The sequence below is a fragment of the Botrytis sinoallii genome (assembly GCF_014898435.1).
Source record: "Botrytis sinoallii strain Bc 23 chromosome Unknown BSIN_006, whole genome shotgun sequence".
NCBI lineage: Eukaryota > Fungi > Ascomycota > Leotiomycetes > Helotiales > Sclerotiniaceae > Botrytis > Botrytis sinoallii.
Window position 1 is genome coordinate 2559731 of NW_024066033.1, and position 9284 is coordinate 2569014.

The 9284-nt window shown below is 43.2% G+C and overlaps 4 protein-coding genes across 4 annotated transcripts; 1 reads left to right on the top strand and 3 right to left on the bottom strand.

Moving 5' to 3' along the window:
• Positions 1–20: 20 nt before the first annotated feature.
• EAF02_004457 (uncharacterized protein) lies at positions 21–284 on the bottom strand (the record flags this gene model as incomplete). Its single annotated transcript, XM_038900505.1, has 2 exons — positions 21–161; positions 231–284. 2 exons carry the CDS (start codon positions 282–284, stop codon positions 21–23), a joined length of 195 nt encoding a protein of 64 aa, XP_038760212.1.
• An 889-nt stretch (positions 285–1173) lies between these two features.
• On the bottom strand, positions 1174–3062 carry EAF02_004458 (uncharacterized protein; the record flags this gene model as incomplete). The annotated part of the gene is made up of 4 exons (XM_038900506.1): positions 1174–1707; positions 1762–1926; positions 1961–2441; positions 3052–3062. 4 exons carry the CDS (start codon positions 3060–3062, stop codon positions 1174–1176), a joined length of 1191 nt encoding a protein of 396 aa, XP_038760213.1.
• Positions 3063–6812: 3750 nt separating this feature from the next.
• EAF02_004459 (uncharacterized protein) lies at positions 6813–7895 on the top strand (the record flags this gene model as incomplete). The annotated part of the gene is made up of 1 exon (XM_038900507.1): positions 6813–7895. One exon carries the CDS (start codon positions 6813–6815, stop codon positions 7893–7895), a length of 1083 nt encoding a protein of 360 aa, XP_038760214.1.
• Positions 7896–8759: 864 nt separating this feature from the next.
• Positions 8760–9284, bottom strand: EAF02_004460 (uncharacterized protein; the record flags this gene model as incomplete). The annotated part of the gene is made up of 1 exon (XM_038900508.1): positions 8760–9284. One exon carries the CDS (start codon positions 9282–9284, stop codon positions 8760–8762), a length of 525 nt encoding a protein of 174 aa, XP_038760215.1.

Sequence of the window (9284 nt, forward strand, 5' to 3'; positions counted from 1 at the left end):
CGTGCATGTTATCGCCCGTCTTACCTTGATGCTTTCAACTGCGACAGGAACATCGATAACGGTGTCAATACTGTCGGATGGCCAATGTCCAAATTAAGATTTACCTCAGGTCCATAAGAATCAAGTCTATCAGGGGCATATGATGTCAATTGCATATGCAGCTGAGGGAGAACTATTTTAGGAGATTCTGATCATCGAATGATCGTCGAATATTGAGACTAGACAAATACCTGTTCTTCAACGAAGTATTCGGAGCTTGGAGCACGTGTGTCATTACAAAACATCTTGCGAGGCTTTTCACTATCTGAAAATACGGCATGGCGGTCCGAATTGTTGGATCGTCGTTTTTGATCTCTGTTCGGGGAGATTTTGTACTGTGAAGTGTAGGAATGTCGTGGAGCGTGTGATGAGCCGTTGACGCGTCAGACTTGGTCATGTGATCAGGGCATTCTCAACAACGAATAAAAATTACCAAATCCAAAACATACTTGCCTCAATATTGAATGAGATTTGAATGGAGGTACGATTAGGTGTATTGTAAGATTGAACAAAGTATCTACGCTTCTTCCATCTGGAAATGTAAAACAAGGGATAGTCTTGACTCAAAAGGGTCCGATGTGTATTAGATTCGATGGGCTTAACCTTATACGGTTTCAAATTCGGTTACGGTTGGTAAGGTTAAAAACATGAAGAAAAAAGAAATCAGTCTATTTATCATATTGCAGTACTACGAGCTCTACTTACGATTGACCGAAGAAAAATTGAATGTAATTTCGATTTGTAAATAATCATTACCAGTTCATTGAAATTCTAGTTTCTATACCGATTCTATCTTTCCCGTTACCATTCTATCTTCTATACCTCTTAGCCATCTACTTTATGTTGTCATTACTCGTTAAACTGGTGCACTGCACCATGGTTGTATACCATGGAAGCCATCCATAAAATCCTCCGTCCACTTCTTGAAATGTCATACCACACCAAATCACGATAGCGATACAGCAGAACTCGAAGCTGGAGTATCTACCACACCCGTGAAGTAACTTTCATATCATGCTTGCCGTCCTTTTCGCATCTCTCCTCATGTTGTGTTCCCAGATACTCCACGGGCCCCAATTCCACAACTCCACCACCCCTGATTGCACCCTTCCTATTTCCTTCCTAAAACTAGCATCAATTTCCTCCAAACTCTTCCCCCTCGTCTCCGGCATCCAAAACGCTGCCACAACGACTGTTTACTAAAGCGGCACTTCCCCACAACCAATAACATCCACTCGTGCTCTTTGACAGAAAGATAGGCGTCGTAAATGCTATTATCCAATTCACCACCCAATTAGCACTCAATCCCAAACTCGTTGCTCCGGCTCTCGTCTTTGCACTTTGAATCTCGGCTACGTATACTCTAAAGGTTACGGCCCATGTGGCGGAAAATATAATGGCGAAGAGATAGATGCAGATGATAACGACCCAGCGACCGGCGCCATAGGAGGAATGTACCGAATCTGAGGCATAGAGAGAGGCGATGATAAACATAACAATGAATTGACCAGCACCACCGACGATGGTGCTAGTTCTGCGACCCCATTTATCGGCGAGGATAAAGGTTGGGATAGTTGTAAGGAAGATTAAGAGAGCGGAGATGCCTGAAGCGAGAAAAGAAGCCGTTGAGGAAGTTAAGCCGGCGGATTGGAAGAGGAGGGGTGCGTACTGGTTTTGTAAGTTTTGAGACGTGAGAATGTGGAATAGATTAGAGAGACATACATATAAGACACCATCAATACCAGCCGCCTGCTGGATTCCCATCAAGAATAGCCCAAGAACTGTCCTCTTCCAAGCATCTGGTGCAAAAATCGCAAACATGTCTTTCGCTTTTACTTCTTGGTCCGCCTTTTCATTATCATCTACATCATCGTCCACCCTTTCTCTCTCTTTTTCTGGGAGGTTTCAAATCTGACCATACCCGCTCCGCTTCCTCAAATTTTCCTCTTGCCGCTAACCATCTTGGACTTTGCGGTAGAAACAGCATAGTGCTGGCCGTGAACAAGAATGCGATAATTGCTTGTACCGCAAATGGTAATCTCCAACTCAAACTTGATTCTATTCCCACAGAACCATAACACATAAAATAGCCTACTAGAACCCCCATAGTGGTGACGAGCTGAGGAAGACTAGCCAAAGTACCTCGTTGGGAAGGTGGTGATATCTCGGTAATGTAGACGACTAATGTGCTTAGGAAAAAGCCCTCGCCAACACCCTTAACAGCGCGCCCGATGAAAATCTGAGGAAGATGGAAAGAACTACATTCAATAGCAGCACCAATACCAAAGATGAAGGAGGCCGATTGCAGTAGCTGATAAGCGACCAAGAGTATTGGCCAAATGACCAGTGAATATTGAGGAGAGAGCTGCGGGTATGAGGATTGTGGAGACAAGGAGGCCATGCTGGAGAGGGCGGATTGCGTTAGTTTTAGTTAGGCAAGACAAGCGAAGGCGAAATAATGAGAAGGGTGGCTACACACAAACTGTTGATGAGAGTTTGCCGAACGTTTCGTCGAATTGAGGCATCACTGTTAGGGGACCAATAGTCCCCCGTATCAAGGCCAAATAGAATACCACCAATTGATATAATGATGGATGCTTGTATGTATTTTGGGGGCATCGTTGAGCATTTTGCAAAGCCATGGCTTGCAGGAGGAATAAATGGTCATATCTTCGAGATCAAGGAAATTATGAGGTTATGAAAGTATATTGAAAAATAGTACAATACACTGATGGAAGGGTTCAATATTGGAGAATAAGAGAACGGCCCAAGACACAAACTATGTGAGAAAGAAATAGAGGTAATATAGAAAGGTACTTATCTTCAACTGTTACACTCTCACTTACTGTTTCCACAAAATGTTGGAAAATCTAGATACAAACACAACATTGATAATGTGATATTGCGGACAACCTGCCTGCTCGCATTTCTCTTTCGAACGATAAGAATTATTGTGGATATTTTTGAGGATAAGAAAAATATTCTTCTGTGTTTGATATAAGCTTAACTTACCTTATCGACATAGTAGCTAGTCAGGAACTCTTCAAAAGAATCCGAAAATAGTGGAGAGGTGAAAGCTGGGAAACTTTGCCGATAGAGTAGAATTGTTTGTGCCTAAGCGGTCAGATTTCTTGGGCATGAACACATCATGAAATCCCGACTCACACGGGAAATATCCACAGTGTAGAGAATTCGAGTCCAATTTTGATCCTTCATTCGATTGCCGTAGCGAGCGTAGTATGCTTCCAGATGAGTGATGTACTGAAAGGCTAGAAATTCGGATTTGACCTTTGATGAGATGTCGGCACGTGACCTAGTAGACAAACAAAGGTAGCTCCACCTCGGAAGACTTTCCTTTCATTATTGGTTCGCCACCACCCAGAGCATTTCAACTGTTGCTCATAGGCAATGCTCATGACTTCAGATTCGATGTTAAAGTCAATCATGTAAATGATTTTGATGCTGTTATTAACTCACAATCACGCACGAACATGAATTGACGAGCGGAGCCCCTTCGTTGTCTGGCGAGGAAGTGAATTGGCACCCAAAATACCGAAGCTATTTCTAGAGACACTACTCCGTACCACTGGGTACATGAGCTAAGGATGTCATGGCTTAACATCGGAATAGAAAAACACTTGTATCAAGTTGTATGGAATAATGCATTACCGAAACGAAGTTTTCAAGTTAACAAGATTATTTGCAGCTATCTCGAATTTTTCGGAATAAACATTCTAATGCACCTTGCGAGCTTACCTCAATCTATCTCGCCTTTGTCGCAACATACATTCTTATAGGGCACAGGTTATCGCAACTCTATCAATGAAGTGTGTATAGATGGCTTCTACCACGACTACCTAACTTTCTATTCCAGTGTTTCTACTAGTCCGGACTACAAGTCCAGTTCACGGTTCGAGTTTTGTGATTTTGAAGATACTGACCGACTGTACTATCATCGATTTCATATATTTATTCTTTCAAATCAATCTAACAATTGGGACTATTTCAACATATGAAATAATTTCATTGTTTGAAGGGGATTGAATACTCCAAAGTTCTTGATTATTGGACTGCAACCCGGACTATTGGACACCCTGTCGTATCCTGTCTTCTCCCTAAGGATTGAGATAGATTTTCTTAGATGTTCTTCGAATGAAAGACTAGTTGGGGTAACATCCATGATAGTGTTCAAAGATCCAGAGACCAACGGGGACGCGTGGATTGAGAATGATCGAACTGTGATGAATTCTGTGCTTGGACACATTCCATCTGAAGAGTGAGCACAGGTATTTAGATCCATCAAAGACGCAACAGTGCCATTGTCGCATTGAGGGTTCGATGGTTTTACGAATCATGTAAGATCAAGGAATTTTGTTCTAGTAACAGGTGGGCATTTGACAACCAATACAAACTTCTATTACTTTCAGGAAAGCGAGGATATAACGGCTACTTAACGAGGTTAGGTTCGAACTTCGATGTGAGTTATTTAAGTTTACTTCAAAGAGAACTTGCCCCCCTTTCAGATGACGCGGTACTTTCCCGCACCAACCTCAGCCTACTGTATAAATTTGAAAATTCGCTACAACGCTAGAAGGTTCATTAATTTAGAAGCCGAGTAGCTTGAGGCGCTTGTATGATTTTAGAACACGGTGATAGGTTATCAACTCATCAATTTCAGCCATTTCCCCGGCCCAGCTTGATATATCGAATTGATATTAATAAATCAAACCACTTTATATCATCGATTCTATAAATATTATCAGTATGTCTTCGTCATCTAGTAGGCCTATGTTAGATTGAAATTAATACAAATATCACTATTACACCCTCAAAATCAACAACCCTTCGGAAAAGAGGCAAACACAACAAAACTTTCGAACAGCGTGCAGAAACATGGGTTCTACCACCTCCAGTGGATCGTCCTATACAGCATAGAACTACAGAGACTAAACGGAAGGTCATTATGTTTCATGATTGTCATCGAATTCCTGTATATGATCTGGAAACACTTCAAATTAGTCGATATCGCCCCCCTACACTAGAGGAGATATCTATATACTTTAAGATCCCAAGGAGTACTATAAGTGGTTGGATACATAAGAGAGATACTATATAGGTTTCTCAACGTGATGCTAGAGGGGTACAGCGTCATTATAAGCCTCATTGGCCTGATCTTGAAGATCAATTACACAAATCCTTTTTTGGAAGCTAGAGCTCTAGGCAAGCCTATTCGACAGGAGTGGTTTGAATATCATTCTAGGAGGCTTTGGAAAGAAGCTAATCCTGAATGCGAGAGCTTATTCACCTTTTCTGAGGGGTGGTTTAAAGGCTTTTGCAAGAGAAAAGAGATATCTCTTCGATATATCACTCATACCGTATTACCCCCTAATTCGGTTCAATAGAGCTGTAAAACACTATATAATATACTAATAATATATATATACTCTTTAATAGGTATCTGATGGTTGTGACTAAATTTTGATCTGATAACTCCATACCTTTACGCGTCCTTCAATGATCGTCACCGCCGCACAGTTGTCCTTTACTTTCAAGCAAGCATCAACACTGTGCTGCCCGGCGCTTTTATCATGGTTGTTGCGCGATTTCCAATCCACCAAGGGTTTCGGGACCGACTCGGGACCGAAGAACATCATGATTACTATACTACATGTTTTGCGTTTGGAGAATCGTTCGTTATGGTATCTACTCTAGTTTTTAGACTACGCATAGCTTGTTGCTTCAGCCATTTAAATGTTTGTCTTCATTGTTTGAGTTAAGGTGGAGAATGGGCCTGACAGGGCTTGCAAATAACCTTCATTTATGCTTCCAGTAGCTTCGGGACCGGTTGAGTACGAAGCATTAAAGCATACCATGTACCGGTACTTAATACTAGGGATGAAAATTCAATCAAGCAACAGCATACAAATCTTATCAAAACTATGGTCGTGACTCCAGTTTGGCACCAATGTTCCTTCCGAGGTCTTCGGGGTAAGCCCTCTGTTGGGATGAACACACCTCCGACAACCCTTGAATCACCTTGATGAAGAAACTTTCTCATATTGGGAGGGCTTGGGGGTACGTACCTGTGGTTAGATACTTCCAGTATCCATGTAGCTCCACGCCACCGAGAAGTACCGGATTGGTTTGATTGTGGGGGCTGTACTTAGCTTACTATTCTGAGAGTTCCTCAGCAGTCTTTGTCACGTTAGCTAGTCTGACATATTCTTCATAGAAGGTCATAGACTTTTACAGGAAACTGATTAGCAGAAACACTTGAAAGTGCATCTGATATTGACAGTCACTTCTCAGCTTGGAATGTAGCTAAGGAAATTGGAACTTCCTATTCAAGAAGAAGAAATGATCGATCAGCACAGCTTATGATCAAGATTATGCACCGGGACCGAGAACACGTACCTGGACCACCAGAAAGCGCACAACTCCGAAGTTTTGAACGCCAAGGAACAAGGGTAATCTCTTTGTAGTTTGCAACCATATGGCATTTGTTAGCGCATTGAGGGTTACCTATCGAGCAAGTTCTAGCGCCACACGAGTATCAGAAGCACCTGCTGAATTAAAGATTTTAGCTCCGAGAAATCTAGAGGTTCCCCTGCATATAGAAACAAAAACTGGACCGGGCACTGTGATGACGTTTGCGGCTTGCCCGTCTACCATGGAGCATATCCTAGCAGAATCATTGTGAAGTCAAGTATATATAGTAACTGCTCCAATGCATCCAAAGTCTCAATATCTCAATATCTTCCATCAATTTCACCATGTTGTCTACTCTTGCTCTTTCCCTCCTCTCAGCAGTGCCAATGGCTGCAGCTCCTGCACCAGGCCTCACCCTTGAGTACTCGCTCGAGTTACCTACCCAAGGTATCTTCATCTCCGCCGATGGACGCAAGTTCCTTTCCCAGCGTTACTCTACTACTCTGCCACCAATCACTGTGGAGCTCCTCGCCGACAACACAACTGTCATGTATCCCGACGTCTATTGGAACTCTTACAACGCAAGCGACCCCAGCTCTGATCCGAGTCTCCAGTTTGTCAGCATCGACGGTGCCAGAATCGGACCCGATGGTCGTTACTGGTTGGTCGATGGTGGTTCAAGCGGTGTCAACGGATCCACCAAATTGGTTGGATGCAACCTTACCACCGATACCGTAGACAAGATCTACTACCTCGACAGCATCATTGCTTCCAACAGCGGTATTGATGATGTTCGTTTCAGTGCCAGCGGTGAGATCGCTTATCTCAGTGACACTGCCGGTGCTCTCGTCATTTTGAACATGACCACTGGAGACGGAGTCCGCGTTCTCGTTGATGATCCATCCGCCGTTGCCTTCTTCCCTATGATGTACAAACACACCCTTGTTCCAGGCTACGGTGCCGCAGGTAGCGCACTCGCCGTTGGACTCGACCAAATTGAGGTCTCCCCCGACGGAGTTTACCTCTACTACCAACCATGCAACGGAGGACTTTACCGTATCGAGACCGCCTACGTCGATGCCGCATTGACCAACGCCACCATGGCTGCCAGCCTTGGTGACCTCACTGAGCCCTTCGCCTTGACCCCAAGCACCGGTGGATCTACCATCGATGGCGATGGAAACGTCTATGTTAGCGACACCAACTTGCTCGCGATCTGGAAGGTCACCCCTGAAGGATACGCATCCATTCTTGTTCAAGATGATGCTTTGATCTGGACTGATCTTATGTGGGTTACCTCTGACAAGAAGTTGTTGCTTCCAGCATCCCAAATGAGACCTGGTGGAAACGGATTGATGGCCGAGGGACCCAACAACATCTTCTCCTACCCAATTGACGCCGGTCCATCCCCAATTGACCACGCTTAAGTTTTTGCCCTTGACGATCACTTAGCTGAGATGTGAGGAAATTAATTCAAGCACCCAAGACCTGTATATATTAGTTAATTTCTTCCCAAAATCTTTGGCTCCCGAACTCTGGACTGCAGGTTCGTCTTAAGACATGTAAATAGTTCATTAAAGGTTGTTCCTTTGAACCCAATAAGAAAAGTTTGATATTTTCAATTCACTTGACCTTGCGTATTGACTGACTGACAAATACTTGACATGAACATCATTTTCCGTAAACATCCTCATAATTGCATTAAACAATCCAAAGTGATTCCTTAACGCCTCGAAGATTCAGCACATAAAGAATGATTGCAATACCTCGAATGTTTAAGCCATCCAGTCTCCCCTGATCTGTGATTCTAATGACCCAGCTTCTCAGCTGGCAGACCTTCCGTATCTTTTGTACCCTTTGCCTTTGCCTTTGCCCTTTTTATTCAAATTTCATCTTATACAAGCACTAAATCGGTCACAAGATCCCGCAATTTCATTCAAGGTAAGATTACATTTTCTTTTTATGTCGCTTCACCCCGCCCATGCTGCCGTCAAAAATGTGATGGATAACGTGGGTCATCTTATATCCCAGAGTATTTACTATTTGAGACGTTGCGAGTATTGGACTGTTATTTGATACTCAGGATAAAGCTGTCATTTGGGAAGGACGGAATGGATTCAATGATTCAAACAAATTGAAGAATTAGAAATACATTATTGACCTGCTTTTCCGAAAGAGTCGCTGTTATAATTGACGTGATTTAACTATTACTTCGCTGTTGATGGTTGATATCCGAACTCTCAGATTCCTGGGGCCATTATGATGACACCTCACCGAGTCGTCTACAGCCGTTACCAATTTGCCCCCTCTAATTTATCTGACCAAATATCATTTCCAGTCAGCCTTATAACTGTACCAGTAACAATCATATCATTTCTCTCAATCGGCATTGGTATGGCCAGAAGTGGTGGTCCCCATGATGGTGTTTGGAACGTCGGAGTACGTATAATTTGGACTTCCATCAATCTCTTCATTAACACCTCAAACAGATGCTGAAAGCCGGGTCCATCTTCATTAGTGATAAATCTCCCCACAGTAGCTTCATCTATAATAATATACTTCAGCTTTCCAATATCCAGCTCTTTGCAATTCTGCTTTCCGTCATCCCACTCAGGAGGCGGCGAAGGTAGCAGTTGAAACTCCGGTAAAGTCTCCTCAGGATGTGAAGCATCATATATAAAAAGAGTTTCCCGATCACAGTCGAACCAAACACCATTTCTTAACCAAGTAAAAGTTCTGTAACATTGCTGTCGAGCTGCGCGGCAGACGTGAAAACAAGGGGGATGACGTCTAATATCGGGATCCCGAGGGATCAT